This window comes from Cottoperca gobio, chromosome 23 (genome assembly GCF_900634415.1).
Source record: "Cottoperca gobio chromosome 23, fCotGob3.1, whole genome shotgun sequence".
In the NCBI taxonomy this organism is placed as follows: Eukaryota; Metazoa; Chordata; class Actinopteri; order Perciformes; family Bovichtidae; genus Cottoperca; species Cottoperca gobio.
This window is the reverse complement of record NC_041377.1, coordinates 4,023,205-4,040,000: the sequence shown is the minus strand read 5'-3', so window position 1 is coordinate 4,040,000 and position 16,796 is coordinate 4,023,205. Positions and strand designations below refer to the sequence as shown.

The following is a 16,796-nucleotide window of genomic DNA, read 5'->3' as shown; positions in this document are numbered from 1 at the left end:
TAATTATATCGCCAAAGCTGGGGTACAATGCAAATTCGGCTTTCTGTTTAGTGTGAATCCACACTCGGAAAACAATGCTGACTAACAGTGATTCATTGTTTGTACTTTGGGTGAGAAGTGAAATGTTCTACTTTCAGGAAGCAATTGAGAAGCAGTTGCACGTTGTCACTTTCCTTGGAAGCGCAGTTCTCCTTGAGTATCGATTCTGCTTATCGATGCTTTCCAACAGTTGCGCGTGCACAATGACGTAACGCTATACGCACGCTGTGTCATGTTTCCGTTTTTTTGTGACCGGAGCTGTGGCGGAGAGGAAGAAACGCTCAAAAGCGTGGCCCTAATAAACCTGAACAGACGCACCACATTTACTCTCTGATGATGCTACAACAACAAATGTGCGTTGAACTCGTCAAGAGAGCGAGTTAACGTTAGCCGGTAGCAGCCGGTAGCATTATCAGCGTTCAAGCTTTATTCAGTACACTTGAGTATTGGGTGAAGGTAAATTATAACGTGATGTGTTCAAATGTAATCTTGTAAAATGTAGTTTTTGGTGAGAATCTTGAATAAATACAGTTGTTTGAAGAAGATATTAGAGAGGAACTATGACCTGTTTAATTTCCTAACACTAGTTTTAAGCACTAGGGCCAAAAATCTTTTTTTATCAAAGCAAATAATAAAAAAAAATATATAATAATTTATTATAACAACCACCATAGATGATAATAACAAAGTAAAGCCTGTATGTACTCTTTTTATCCATCAAACAACTTATTAGCAATCAATGAGGGAAACTATAATTAATCGGATAGGTAATGGACTCAGTATTGATAAATTATTAATCAATTCCCACCCTACTTTCAGAGTATTACAGGGAGCGGGACTATCTGTAGGTGTAATAATGCATTTATTGAACAGGTCAGTTGGAGAGCGAGAGATTCATAATGTCAGTTTCTGCACATTCTCTATTGATTTCCCAGCACTACTCTGACTGTTGTTTGTGCCTCTGTCAAACAGCACATCACATCTGTCTTTGAAAATATGACTTGTTTTTCTCTGCCTACTTCTTGTTATCCAGTTTCTCACAGTGCCGTCGAAAAATGCACAGTATGGATTCATATTTGTGTCGCCGCAGTTCTAAATAGACAATGTAGTCAGCTGAACAAACGGTAGCAGGTGCTACTTATTTAAGTGCACGGTAAATGTTTAATAATGTCCTCTGCCAATGGGCCCCTTGTGAAATATTTAATGTTAAAAGATTCATATCGTGCATTTGGCTTTATACCCTTCCTATAATTACTTATCTTTTCCATGCTAGCATCGATCTTTTTTTTACGTTTTGTATAAATGGAAGCTCGTCAATGCCCGCAGATCTTTGACATAATACCGCTCCTCACTTCCACAGCCACACAATTAACACTTACACACCGCCGAAATTTGCCTCAGATCGCAGCCATTTTGTCAAACCATGAAGCGTCGCTCATTTACTTTCCTCTCATTATGTTAATTCGCCCGACGGACTCAAAGCCACTCTGTACATGAAAGATAAAGAATATATTTATTCCTGCTGCAATAACCGCTTCCGCACAACTCCAATATCAGTCGCTCTATTTTGTTTTAAATTGTAACACACAAAGGGATGGAGAAATATGTCCACAAGAGTGTAATTGTCCGTTGTTTATCCATATTCATTAGAGGCCGGTGGGAAGAACACATTTGTAAGGATATTCTTCCGCTCGCACAGGGAGATGTAGTTACTATCTCATTCTTGTACACACCGATAAAAGCACTTTCCGCCCCTTTAGTCAGTCAATAAAGCTGTGCATCACTGTACGAGTGTTTTGACCTCTGACCTCTGAAGAGTAGCCAGGAACTATAAGGCAGTGTCTGGGTAATGGACCCTATAGACAAAGGATAGTGATTAAAACCTTTCAGCCATACGACTAATAGGCTTATGGACTTTGTAGATTTAGGTTTTGTTGGATCAAATGGTTTCTCTTTAGTATTCAACGGCTGCATCTCCAGCGTTTGCCTCTCACTTGCCGGTTACACACAAATATTTTTGATCTGGAAGAAAGCTTAACAAGCAGCAGTGTTGCCAATGTGCTTACAAGTGAGTGTTAAAGTAAGCTCTGCAGCATTTCTTGTGGATAATTCCACCCATCAAGTTTGCGTCCAAACGCAAAGACGGGAACAAGCCCGAAGTGTGATTAGGCCACTTTTCAAACCTCTGAAAAAGAGTAAACGTGATTCGTGATTCGTAGAGTGTGTGGGTTTTGCAGTTGCGCTGTATATGTAGTAGCAAGAAGTTCTTTATCAGAGCTGAGGGATGGAACAGTTTCTATTCCATATTCCAGATTCCATATTTATGGTTCCCCTTCTGTTCTTTAAAGCATTATCAGAGATAGTAACATTTCTGATGATTATTGATATGGATCAGTTGAAATGGCAATATGTTGCAATGCATCGTCTGTCATCGATCAAACTTAAATGAGAAAAGCTTTTCAAATGCTGTTCTTTGTAGGTTTGGGTTTTAGACCAAGAAAAACAAGCCTTTATCACCCTGATATTTGGGAAATTACTATTGACAATTGTAACAATTTTGACACTTTAGAGACAGAACGATCAAGGTACGGTTGACAAAATATTTGGAAGATAATTGAATTTCAGCCCCTAGAATGGACAGCGGAAGGTTTTACCTTTTTTTTTTTTTTTATATAAATCAAAACCATTGTGATTATTTGATTCTTTCAGTTTCACCCATCCCTATTTGGCCATTTACATTTAATCTGTAAATGTGCTGTATATCTTTCTTTTTTTGTAATCTACAGTCGACCTAGAGTCATTTGTTTGCAAGGTGCATCCTTGGCTCAAAGATTCATGAGCAACGCTGCAGCTGCAGCTGGTGCGACAACAGAAAATGTTATCTTGCAGGGGCAGTCGAGCCAAGAAATGTTCCAAGATTCAACCTTTCGTTGACCTCTGGATCTGTTCCCCCTTATAGAAAGTTCCCCTCCAGCTTCTGATAGTGCGGTTTCCAAGGCGGCTCACCCCGAGCTCTTTCTCTCCTCTCACTCATCCAGACTATCAGCCTCCTTGTAAAAGTGACTTTTGTCCTTCCTATCTGTTCCATTTTGGCTCTATTCTTTATTCATGATCCATTTCAGGGGATTGGAACATGGTCATTGTAATCTGTACTCTAGCTCTAAGCATTGCGTAACAGATGGGCTGTAATGTTCACTGGCACTTCACTGACTATCAATAGTCAGTCATAAGTGCACTGAAGGTTAACACCAGTCTTCGAGAATGGCATTGTCCCAAGAGAGGGAGAGCAGGGAGGGATGTTCATCCATTTGGGGTTTTATGTCCTTTTTCTAGTGCATCTCTGCCTTAAGCCCTACATTCACTTGCTTACTATGCACACCATATGGATGGCTTTTGTTGCGGCTATACTATCACGGCAACGGATAAACAGTCATATTGAAAGCGTAGGCGAAAAGATGATCATATGCATGCCAGCTGCCCGCGTCTGATTGTAGGGAAGTGGGATATTAAAAGGGAGGCAGGAAGTCACTAAGCCAAATTGTGATTGATAATCTGTTCTCCGTGAGGGGACGCTGACCGAGTGACCGAGAGGTGTCGACTGAAGATACAGAATGGGGTTAAAGTATATTTAATATTTTGTCCTACGGAGCGGACTGACCCAAAAATACAGATCACCGTCTATGTATAAGTCACATGTGCTGTGTGTACATTCACAGTTCAACATGTTTATCGTCATAGTATAAAGGTTAATCCGTCCTACATCTGGCGCATCATGTCAGTGAACGATATCATTGCCTTATGGCCACAGAAGGAACATCAATGTTATTTACATATTATACAGTAGATACAGTATTTCAGGCATCAGGGGCCAGTAACCGTGTAAGCTGGAGCTTTTCTTCCCGTTCTTTACCATATGACATGCCTGTTGTCGTACAACATAACATTTCCCCTCTCTTTGTTTCTCCGGCTGCTCTCCCACTTTAAATGTAGAGCTTGAGCAGAAGCTTTGGTAGAAATCAACTCGTATTGTTTGCGAAAGTCACAGCACTAGTGTCAGGTGCAGTTGCAACATGCAGTCTTTAGGTTGGTATCATAAAGGAGCTGTTGGCAAAGCTCCACAGTTACGGCGGCTCTGTGTCAGCGTGTGTCAGTGTTGTGAAGGAAAAGTCTGCGTTTCTTCCTTCCAGCATAAAATCTTGAAAACGTGTGCATAATAAGTGCAATGTGTGTCGAGCTCCATCAAAAGGGCATCCGCATGCTCCAGAAAGTACTGACGTTAACTCTGGAAGTACAACTTAAAGGGACAGTTCATCCCCAAATCCAAAATCCAGTTTTCTTCTTACCTGTCGTGCTTTTTATCAATCTAGATTGTTTAGTTGCCGAGTGTTGGAGATATTGGCCGTAGATGGAGGGGAATAAATAGCACGACAGGTAAGAAGAAAACTGTATATTTGATTTGGCGTGCACTGTCCCTTTAAGTATAGTTATATTGAAGTATTATTACTTCGGTAACCAAAAACTGAACCAAACTTAAACCCTAGAACTGTGTGTACAAACCAGCTGCACACTGACTTCATTTCTTCTCCACCACAGTAGATGCACGACTAAGCCATCCTTAAATTGTCCTGGCAACATCAACTAACCACCACTAGAATGGCACGTTGCCACACTGGCATACACTCACTCACTAAAACACTTCTCTCTCTTCCTTCATCCCTCTTAATGTCTGTCTCCACTCATTGTTCAGTGTCTGGTTTCTTCCATTTTTGTCAACACCACTCAATTTCTCTTCCTCTCCTTCCCATCGCCTCTTATCTTTCCAGTGCTCTCCTCTTCATCTTTTCTTGTTTCACTCACCCCTGTGCTCTCCATTCCTCTTGCTCCTCCATTTCTCCGCCTCCTGCACATCATCATATTACTTTTCTCTCCACTCAGACTTCTTCACTCGTGCACATTTTCTCCTCTCCCTCTGTTCTCGTTTTAACCTTTGCTATTCATGTTATCCAAACTGAGCTCGAGGACTTCATTTAGACGGCGGCGGGAAGGGAAGGCAGCTCGTTTGGCTTTTTGCATGTGCTAATTTGCATTTTGTCTTTCCGGGCCATGTCATGATGAACAATAATCCCCAGGAATTAAAGTGGAGAGGCACTCAGATCAGACCTGGTGTTGGCCTCATAATGAGCTGTGATTTAAAATGCTGTTATCTGCAATTATTTGCAACTTGCATCAGCCGATTCTGCCCTGTGAACAGAGATGACATTAATGCCTCTCTTTTATAATTTTAAGTGAAGGCATACAGTAGGGAGACACGGTGTGTGTGTGCGTGCGTACGTGCGCTAATATTTAAAAGAGACAGTGAAAAAGAGAGTGGGCTCTATAGACCACTAGATCCACTATAAATGTATTTATTCTTTATTTCTACCTGATAGGATACACGAGTTGTAAGCGCCCGCGGCAGATATCTTTGACGCACTCAGACCTGATATATTTTTGAGGCAGATGTAGCTGAAATTAGTCTGTCACGATGGCTCAATTGGAAGATGGGTGTGTGGTTAGAAGCGCTTTCTTTTGTGCTCTGCTGCTTTTCACCAGTGTTTTTCTGTCGGCGGCCGCCAACAACATGACTGATTCAAACTCTGGCACGCCACCGGGTATTCTGCGTCTCGCCTAGTCACCTCAGCTATCTGACGTCGTCGCTAACCCTCCAAAGTTCATTAGCGTTACAAGCTAATCATCTCCTGTGTGCTAATTACAAGTCAATTACAAACACGGAAGTGTCTGCCACTCCCTCGCCAGCGCGATTATTATCAATCACCAACTGCGAGGAAGCCTGCTGTATTGACCTAGGCCGAGTTTTTATTACATTCCCACGACAAATAAGGATGTATTCACACATCGTGTATATACAGTTTTGTATAAAGACATGCTTAAGATCTTTATTAAAGTGTTACAGATGTGTGTGTCAGCAGAAGGAAGATGATGGGGGAAGCAGCTGTGAGATGGCTCCCTGAGAGTGAACGCTGCAGATGAGTCCTTGAATCTTTAATTACCCAGCAGCCCCCTGGGCAATGTAGTTTTATTTTTTCCATTTATCTTTCATTCCTGTATTATAGCTGCATTCACACGGAGGTCTTCCTCGTCATGTATGAATGTTGAGCTTTCAGTTGTGGCTCACGTGAGATGCAGGCTTTTTAATTTATTTCTCCGCCTCCTCACATAAACCTCTGTTAGTGTAGGGCCGTTGGAGTCCCCGGTGTAGTTAATAGCGCAGCGGTTGCAGTAATTGTGTTGATGGGGGTTGACGCTGTAAATGAAGATGAAGTTGAAATGGTGTGCTTAGAAGTGTAGTCACACCTCTACAGCTGCATGTGGGAAATCCATACAGGAAATCAGGAAGGAGGCTCCCACATGCACAGGAGGCCTCCAGGGATGGGTTGTTCCATTTATCAGAGAGCAATTGTGCTGTTTGGTACACATACCCTACAGTACGGGGGCTCATGTGATGTAGTCTGCTGCTGGACGCTGATGATGTGCCTCATGGGAACACCCCAGGTTCACTGTAACAAGATAAGGCCTCGTGGGCAAACGTTTCATGTTGTGGCTTATGAGCTGTCCCCAAGCAAGTGAGGAGGAGCACGTGTGGGGGGGGGTCTCTCGTGAGCTCCAACATACACTCACTTTTAAATATTTATTTGAAATTAGAAAAATGCACATATACGATAACTGAGAGACCACACCCAAGATGAATAATAGATTACAACAATGAAACTAAAAATTGTGGTTGGAATTTATGTTTCTGAGAAGAGCCAGTGAGCAGCCCCGCAGATCAGGTGCTCTTTGCCTCCACCCAAACCCAACATTCTGCAGCATGTCATCTATAAATGGCTTTTAGCCGTAACCGGACCACCAAGTGACTGACTTTCACATATAAACACGCACGCACACGCACACACACACGCACACGCACACGCACACACACACACACACACACACACACACACACACACACACACACACACACACGAGCTCTGAGCATCATGGGTGTGTGACGGCATGACCGCTCCCCACCAGTGGCTCAATACCTAATTTACAAGTAGAGTTAGAGATGGGGCCTTGCCATGGACATTTTCTTCTCCCCTGTTATTGACCACACACACACACACACACACACACACACACACACACACACACACACACACACACACACACACACACACACTCTCACACACACAGGCAGTTGCCTTCCCTGATGCCACTGCTCTGAGGGCCCTTTTGACATGTCCTAGCTGACACGCGCCACTTCCCAAACGCCATTCCATCTTCTGCAGATGTACACACACAGTCACACACACTATGCCCCCACACACACACACACACACACACACACACCCTGAGGGTGAGTAGAGGATTGTCAGGAAGGGAGTGGAGGCGTCACGTTCTTCAAACTTATTTTGACTTGTGTGACCTCTCAGGAGATTGAAAATAGATATTGGAGAAAAGGAAAAGAAAACTCTTAACGCAGCCGTTATAAAAGCTTAGAGTATGTGTGTGTGTGTGTGATATATTTATATGATACATTAGTGTTTACGTAAGACTTGTTTTCTTTCCAGTACCCCTGGGAGAGCATTGGAGAATGTTCTTTGTGATATCTGTTAGTCCTTGCATTTGGTGTGTGTGTGTGTGTGTGTGTGTGTGCACGTGTTTTACATGTGTGCGTCCTCCTTAACTCTATGAACTCATGCTGGTGGGCTTGTCATGCCACGTTCCCGCCAAAGTGCCTGATCTCCTCCGACAGCCATGCTGGGGGGGACCAGCGTGCAACATGGCGTATTCCCAGTTTACCCCAGATAGGGACAATGACACTCATACACATTATGTACACATAAGACTCATCTTTTTTTCTTTACTTATTTTTGTAACAGATTTTCACAAAGTTGCAGACTGATGCAAACCGATTTTAACTCGTATTGATGTACATGTGCATCCAAGTTATTTTCTGCAAAGAGAAGACAGCAATTGCTGCAGTTTACAGTAAACACGGTTCTCTTGCATCATTGACAGCTCAAAAAATGCTTCAAGCGATAGAAAGTGAAGAGAAAAACAAGGAGCCCATGCAATCAGCTGCTGATTATACAATAAAAACACTAGAAATGGTTAATTTTCACACACATTTCAGTATTATTTAATCTGATTTTCACCTTCGCTCATGGAATATTATTTTTCTTCTAATGAGTGAAGCAAAACACTCATGTGAAGTTCTAAATCTCAGTAAATGAAAGGATGAAAGATTTCCATCGACTGCTTATTTTCACAAACACACTGACCTTCCCTCGTCTGCACACGCGAGGATTCTCTTCCTGGTTAACTGTGGTGCTTATGTGACAAGCCTTTCGCTTTCAAACCACTTGTACAATGGAAAGTCTGAAGAGACTTTCCCCAAACCCTGGCCTACTCTCTGCTTGCCATGCAGTATTCATGCACGGGCATGCTGAATGAGAGACATCTCTTAGGACTACAATCTACAGCTCAGCCGAGTACACTCAACTCGAAACAATGCTCCGGCAACGGCTTGTCTTGTGCAGAGTTTTCTGCTTTCAGTGGAGTCAAAAGGAGACCAAGATGGCAGGCGGAGGGAGAATGAAACGAGATGTAACGAGTATTGAGAGAACAGCAGTAAAAAAAAAAAACAAGAGCAATGCAGCAACAAAGAAACGATGACAAAAGGGAGTGAGCGGCAGTTTTTGTTTTTTTGTGGTTGCAGTTTGACTGCTCTTGGTCTGCGAGGCCGTGTGTCTGATCGTCATTGCTGTTAATGAGAAAAGCTCAACATGCGTGGAGGACAAGCCTCATTGTTCCCTAACCACTCGAGCGGCTTTTACGTCGCCTGACATCCCATCTCGGCAGCAGGGACCAAGAGAGCACACCCGACGCTGGAACTTTGATTAGTCATTTGCTTTTTCACATGCTCTCCGTCCAAAATCTGATTTCACTTAGCATTTACAGTGTCCTGTGAAAAAAAGAGGCAGCTCACCTACGCACCAGACGCGCACAACCTGTCAGAAAGCTGCCAAGTTAGCGCTCGCTCAGATCCATCACTTTCACACCGTGCTTACCAGAACACCACCTGGGCATGGCATGCCGGCCAGCGTGGGGAAATATGTGGTCTCACTCTCAGGCAGACAGATTCACAGCCAGGCAGACACACTTGACGAGCGCCAAAACACCAGACCCACACCACCTGTCGTCCGTCTTATAGAAAGCATCACACTTACACAAAGTCTCCCACCAAGTCGGCAACTAGAAAGTTACCTGCGCACATTCAAATGGACTCAGACAGCAGTTGCAAATAATCTTTCTCCTCCTGAATGTGCGTGGAGTATTAAATCGTTTTCTAGTCTCAGAAGGCTGCGATCAGTTCTGAACTGTTGGCGTGAAATTCTAATAAATTGACTTCTGTAATCAGCTAAACTTTCAGACCGTTGTTTTGTTGCATGTTGCAGACCAAGCAGAGTTAAATGGATGCCTAAGAAATTAATCACACACTTTCAAGGACACACACCCACACACAGCATCCTCCTTATCCCGACCGAATATTATCTGCTACTGCCAGTGTCCATGGCCACCGCTCTCCAAACAGGGCATCTGTTTGGCATATGGGAGCTCTGTAGGGTCATCCAGACAAGCACGCTGTCACCCGCTGCCTTCTGCCACCCAAACCCCCTCCAAATGCTGCGTTTTCTTTTCCTTGTTCCCTCATTCATTATCCTCCTTTTGTTATGTTTCATATTCTCCTCCTCACCTGGACCACATAAGCATCTTTATGCTTCTTCCTTGTTGGCCTCTCGCCTTGGCTGAAACATCATTTATTTTTTCCAACAATCCTCCGCGTGTTAAACACTTGTTTCCCATGACGAGAAACATTCCTTTCCTTTGCCACTTTATCTCATCTGCAGATGATTTGTGCGTCTGTTTGCGTCTTAATGAACCCTTATGCCTCCCTACTGGAGCCAATAGAAAAGCGGTGAAAGAAGGATCCGGTACAGGATACGTGGCGCTGTTCGGTATCCGAAGGCAGTCATCATCGGTGTTCAGCTGCGCACTGATTAGCTGTTGTGTCACGGAGCTGAAGTGAGCAGAACAGTGAAAGATGAGGGCGAGGGAAGGCACCCTCCCGACCAGAGTACAAAGAGGCTCACCGCGGTGGTGCCAATGTAGCAGCATATCATCTGCGCATATTGTGCTGTAGTGCTCTTGACTAAGCGTCTTTCACAGAATGGTTTGGATGGATCTCTCAGCTGTGTAGAGTTTGGCAAAAGTGAATATATTTTTCCTTTTTTAAAGTTGAGCCAGGGTTTATATTCCTCGCCATTTTTCTTTTAATGTCATATTTCTCTTCTCTGTTCAAACGGTGCTATATGCACTTTGGCAGTTATGAAACCCTCTTCCACATCATTTTAGTCAGCCCCTAGCTTTCCAAATGTAGCACGAGGAAAGAAAACCGCTTTGGGGACTCGTAGCTCCCCTCCAAAGCCCAAACGGCATCACTGGCCTTTTGTGTGGGTGAAATATCATCGGCTGGGTCTCTCCCATATGGTGACATCTGCCTGATGGGACCAAGATGCCATATCCCAACGCCTTCCAAAAAAACCCCTTTAGTTGGCTTTGATGGATGACTTGTGCAGCCACTGCACTTTCCCCAGCCACACATTCACACGTGCACTGCCTCAGACAGAGTGGCTGTACCATCCAGCTGCAGGTCTGTTATCTTGGCGGTGCCATGTGCAGCGTAGCTATCAAATCAACCTATGTGCACGAGCTAGCTAAGCAATTAAACTCCAGGGCCCCATCTACACTCGACAGTTTTAACATCTGGCATCCTTGTTCTGGTGAGTGTGTGCGTCTGAGTGTGAAAGCCGGCTCATCTGCTACTATAATAAGCTACAAAACGTGGCGCACAATTGAATCCATTACAAGAACACAGTGACTCATCTTCACAGTGACTTTAGCTTTCTTGTTTTCGTGCTAATATTTTTCCGTTGTCCTGCTCATATAACAAATCATACAGCCAGTTCTCAAGTATTGGCTGCATACATCTTAATTACAGCGCTATCTTCCACCATTCACAGACAGAATGTGGGTGGTGTGGGTGGAACATGGTGGAGGTGAGCGCTGTGTGAGGGCCTTGTGTAGAGCTTTATCAGTCCTCTCTGACATTGTAATGTTGAAGGGCGGCTCCACTCACGGTGTCTGCCGCTTAAACCTTCTGAGGTCCATACATCACTGTACCCATCTAACCAAACACGTCCTCTCGCTCTCTGATCCCCACCCCCGCCCTATGACTCATCACTGGTTCATTCAATGAAGCTAAATGGCTGTTATAGCAGAAGCGGTCAATATGCTCAACACTGCACATTGGCTCTCTCTTCCTCCTACTCTCCTGTACATTCAGTTCTTTGTGTCAAGCAAATCAAACCAATGCATTTACATTGGACAAATATTAAAGAATTGTATCCTCGCAGTAAAGCTGGTGATTATAAAAACATGTGACCGGTGGTTTTGGGAGCTGCACGCCTTGAACACGAGTTAAAAGTCCTGCTCTTACTGACATGTTTTATATCCGTGTGAAACAAAACCTCATGATGTGTGTTGCATGTTATCTCACACCAACCTAATGACCATTTGTCTAACTTTTGCTGAATAGTAACGTGGCGAGTTCCCGATGCATCACTATACCTAAAGTTTGCTAGCATTAGCCGCTATAAGCTACTGGTCACACCAGAGCTGAAAAGATTAGACGATCAGTGAACTGATGGAACTATTTTGCTGACCGATTAGTTTAGATGATTTCTGAAGCAAAAACACCGAACACTCACTTCCCGAAGTTGCATTTCATTTTTTTGTATAATTGCTCATCGATCGCATTTGGGTTTTGCACCGTCAGTGGGAAAACATACAGGCCAAAAGATTAATTGCTTATGAAATCAACTTTTCATTTTGTAAGCAGTGTCTTGTCAAATGTGTTCTTTGTAAAGCGACATAGTTTCAGGATGGAAATCTCTGACCGTCTAACATTCTTGCTTGTACCGTACGAGAGAGCCGTTTCTACATCAAACGCGGGTAGAACTCAGGGCTCATCCCTTTTTAAGCTAATAGCAGCCTCAAAGCGTCCAGTGAACGCACTTGATTATAAATTGCTTCTACAAACCAGTGAGGTATTGGCCTGAGGCGAGCAGGCACAACAGCCTCTCATCTCCAGTGGCTTTGCTAGTGTGAGTTGTAGCATGAAGCGCAAAGTGATGCCCTGCGCACGGCGGATAAAGCAATGACCCCAAACGGCGAGACCTAACGTAGCGTTCTGCGCTCCGTATGCTTCCTTCACATGTTTGAACATTCCCTGCATCCCCTGCAGTGACACAACCACTCTGTGTCGGTGTGTTATCTTGATCATGTTGGTCTTCAGAGAACACCGTCTTCCTTACATCCAGTGTAGCCCTTCTCAAAAAGATGTGATGTCTCCCGGGGGCAGAGCGGGTTGAAAGGATGCGTTGATTCACATTAATCCTTTAAAGTCCTACCTGTGACGCAATGATGTGATATGCTAATGACTCTTCTCTTCTCCGCCCCAGGTGACAGAGTACCTGAACAGTCAAGAATCTGCCAAGAGTGCCAGGGTAAGTCACTTCATCACAACCCCATCAGCCTCATCTCATTGTCTTTACGTCGGCTTCTCTGTCACCTCGTCCTCCTCAATAATTGTGGTTTTGTCTCAGTGAGAAATCTGATGTTGCCAAAACAAGAATACATTACAACACTCATTACTTCTCTACACTAGCAGAGAGAGTTTCTTTTCTCTGTGCTGTTTTTCTCTCTCGCTCTGTCAAGATGTGACACATTACATTGGCACTTGCCATTGTCCCATATGGATTGCTGCCCACAGTCTGTCCAGGTCCATACTGTGAACATGGGGGGGGGGGTGTGCTAAAGTGGGGATAGAAGAGGAAAATGGAGAGTGAAGAGAAGGCAACACATAACACACAGGGTTAAGATGAGTCAAGTCGCAGACGCAACACCAGCCAGTGGAAGTGACTTTATGCGAGTCCAGTAATCTGCCGCCAGATTCAGTCAGAAATTGAAATCCAAGTACATGACGAAGTTTTTATTTTACAAAATCTACATTTCTCTTATTGTCAACAAATCCCATGAGCAAAAAGAAAGTCATAAATGATTGAGATGCATATTGATGTGATATTTTTGACGATGGCAATATCAACAGTCGTATCCTTTAGGAGACGATGACAATAGATGTCTAATAGCATGAGCTCCTCAGGTGCTGTAAGTCCAAAGTGTCTGAGCCCTGTTGGCAAAGGCCGGGTCGCTTTTGGTTTATATATTTAGCCTCTGACAGGAAAATGTTTGTACAGATCTGAGGTGCCTTTCACAAGAACCCCCTTAAGCTTGCATAGATAGCACTTGGATCCTATCTTGTTTTTACTCATGTAAATGTCAAGAGTGATGGCGCCGAATCCTAGAGGAAACCGTTCCTCCTGTGCTCTTTCAGTCACCCCGTGGTTATGCAGCATGCTCAGACAATGAGGCACTGAGAAGTGGAATTGTCTCTAATCACAATTTGCAGTTACTACCATGTTTTCAGGGTGTCGGGGAGGAGGCGAAGGAAAGGTAGTGAAGTGAGAGACAGGGGAATGGAAATACGAACAAATGGCTTCATTCATTCATCCTAATAACTAGTGCTAATTAGCACAGTCGCTAATTAGCTATGAATCACGGCATTAACAGCTGAGCGCGCAGGCTTCTGAAAGCCAAAAAAGAAACATCCCACACAGACACAGACCCTCGTACATACACACACTCACACCCCTCAGACGGCACAGTTTCTATCACATTTAAATAACTAATACCACACTGGATGCAGCTCCAAACTACACACTCACACTTTGCCAATCGCATTGTAATAAAGGCGACATTTAGCTGGGAAACGCACGTGTTGGTTTATGAGGCGATGGGGGGGGTATGTGAATGTAATGGAGTAGGACAAGTAATAGACTGGGTGGTGTTTGCCACTGTGGGCCTCCAGCGTGGATGGGCAAGCACACAGAGTTGGATTAAATGGTGACGATACGATGATGATGCAGGACCGCGATCTCACTTTGGACAATGCATGCTGGCTTTCTGTATCCCTGCCACTCACTTTTTTTTTCTTCTTCTTCTCCTGACCATTTCATGAACATGTAATGTCCAAGAGAGGTTATTGAGGCCACATTCAGAGACATAACTGCTCTTTATGGTTATTTGTTTCATTGTGGTCAATACAACCTGTCTCCGTCTCCCCTGCAGCTCAACATTTGGCGCTACGGAGACTTTCGTGCGGACGACGCCGATGAGTTCGGTTACAGGCGTTAAAAAAAGAAAACTGGGGAATAAAAAGAACGACCATCCAATCAACCATTCCAAAGACCACCATGGACGGGCGAGCGACGCATTGGTCAGAAGACGGATGACGAAAAACTAAACGACAAGCATTGACTCAATCTTCCTTTGTATTTGACATTTCATCCCTCCAGTCCTGACTTCTCTTCTGCTTATACTTTAGTTTTTATTCTCTCCAGCTAGCCCCCGTAGCTCCAAATAGAACATGCTAGCGATGCTAAAATAAAACTTAACCATGCAAGATTCACTTTCCATGCATCCTTTATTTCCCTAATGGCCCACTGCCAGCTCAAGCAGCCTGCACTATTGCCAATCTGTGTTATTTGCCATGTTACCTTTTCAGCAGACTTACTGTGTGAATGATAATAATTATTATAATTACGTATGTGTTTCAGCCAATCACTTTCTTTGCTCTCTGAGGCCCTAGCCCAATCCCTGCTTTCCTCTGTACAGGAAGGGACTTGGTGTTTGGGGGGGGGGGGGGGGAGATGCTTGATTTCTTTTGCATAAAAATGCTTCCCTAATGAATTTCATGTAAATGTGAGGATATGTTGAAAAGTGTAAATGGGTTTATTTTAGAGAAATACTGTAGGTGGAGCCACACAGACAAAAAAAGAAAAAGGATGAGTTTATTTGTGTCTTCAATGTTATATCTGTGTGATGACATTTGCAGATGTTTTTGTGGGGAGTGTTTTGTCGTTTATTCACTACGTCACTACTTTTATGACCAGTAAAAATGAACGTGGCATTTTATCATCTCTCTATCTCCTTCTGTAAAGTTTACATTCTAAAAATGGTTATGATCCTGTCTCGGGCAGTCTCTTCTCTTTCTGTATGCCACAGCAGAAACAGTGTTTGAATTTGTTTCCACATAATGGACCTTCGCATTCTAATAAAAATCTGCTGAATGATGATAAGCAAACTAAACGTGTTATGGTTTTTTGGTTTTTTTCTCACAAAATTTGAAAAATAGAGTTTTCCGCTCATATTAATCGACGGCCCTTGTTCTTGAGGAGCAGAAGAGCACTCCTACACAGATAACAAATTGTGTTACCTGTAAAACAAAGTACGCTAATAAAGGTCTAAAAGCTTGGCAGTTTTCTTGGAAAAAAAATTAGCAATGCAGATAATGTTTAAAAGCCTGCATACGCTTGATCCAGTTTAACCTTCACTTCTAAAACATAAAAAATATTTGACGTTGCACTAGTTCTGCTTATCTACTGCTACCAATGAATCGTGTAAAATAGATTTTTATTAGTTTATACAAGTTGTGCAGAAGGGCAAGTTTTTTATTTACTTGAGGTGCTAACATTTTTCTTTTTAGGGAAGTTACATTACATCATTACAGGTCATTTAGCAGACACTCTTATCCAGAGCGACTTACAGTGAACTAACTACATGTGAATTGTGATAGACAGGCTGAGCCCAAGAACAGAGAGACACCAACTTGCACTGGAACTATCTTAAAGCAAAGGGAGGGGGGGCTTAAAGAGACAGGCACTAAATATGTATGAACCCTTTAAAATCCACCTGATACATTCCCTATTGACCTATCAGTAAACAAAGCTAACTAATAAATATGGACCTAGACATCAAAGCAACTGAAAAGCAGCGTGTGGAAGTATTTTGAGTACTACGCCGTACAAAATGACCAACAAAGAAAACGCTATTTGCCGACTTTGTAAAAAGCAGCTGCCGTACAAGTGCTCTCCACCCACAGATCTGAGGACTCACCTGCTAGCTTGCCAACAAAGTGGCAGCTGAGGCACCTGATACAAGTGTGCAACCTTGTCTCACTGCCTACTTTCCGCCACACTCATCCTCTGGATCTCATCCAAAGGGAAGCGCAACATAACAAGACATACACGGCTGATTGGCATTGTCTCGGAGAGAAGCTCTTCAGGATAATTACAGAACTGTAGCTCACGGGGAAATAGACTTTACTGAAAGAGGCAGGTGGGGGCATTAGTTTGAACGAATGTGTGTTTGTTCCCATTTGTTCCAAGTTAGTCAGCGTCAATGTCTTGCAACACTGTCGACAGAATGGTCATTTTACAGCTTTGTACAAATGGATTCATGAGAACAAAAGTAGAACGGATGGCTTTCTGGCTGGTTAATACAACGATAGCAAGTGTAATCAGGAAACAAAGACATCTTTGTTCACACTTTTGGGTGTTGATTTGGGCACAATACACGTGATTTACAGAGCAGATAAAAAAACAAACAAAGCATGCTATTTCATTTCGGTGGGACTAATATGAAAAGCGACTGCAGTGGGAACAAAAGCACACCTGGTTGTTTTAGTCTTGAAA

The 16,796-nt window shown here is 43.4% G+C and overlaps 1 protein-coding gene across 1 annotated transcript in view; it reads left to right on the top strand.

Moving 5' to 3' along the window:
• Window positions 1–15,411, top strand: part of snd1 (staphylococcal nuclease and tudor domain containing 1) — a 165,684-nt gene extending 150,273 nt beyond the window's left edge. Inside the window, 2 exon segments of the mRNA XM_029462488.1 lie at window positions 12,666–12,710; window positions 14,392–15,411. Of these exon segments, the coding sequence (XP_029318348.1) occupies window positions 12,666–12,710; window positions 14,392–14,457 (111 nt within the window). The 3' untranslated portion in view covers window positions 14,458–15,411.
• Window positions 15,412–16,796: the final 1,385 nt, after the last annotated feature.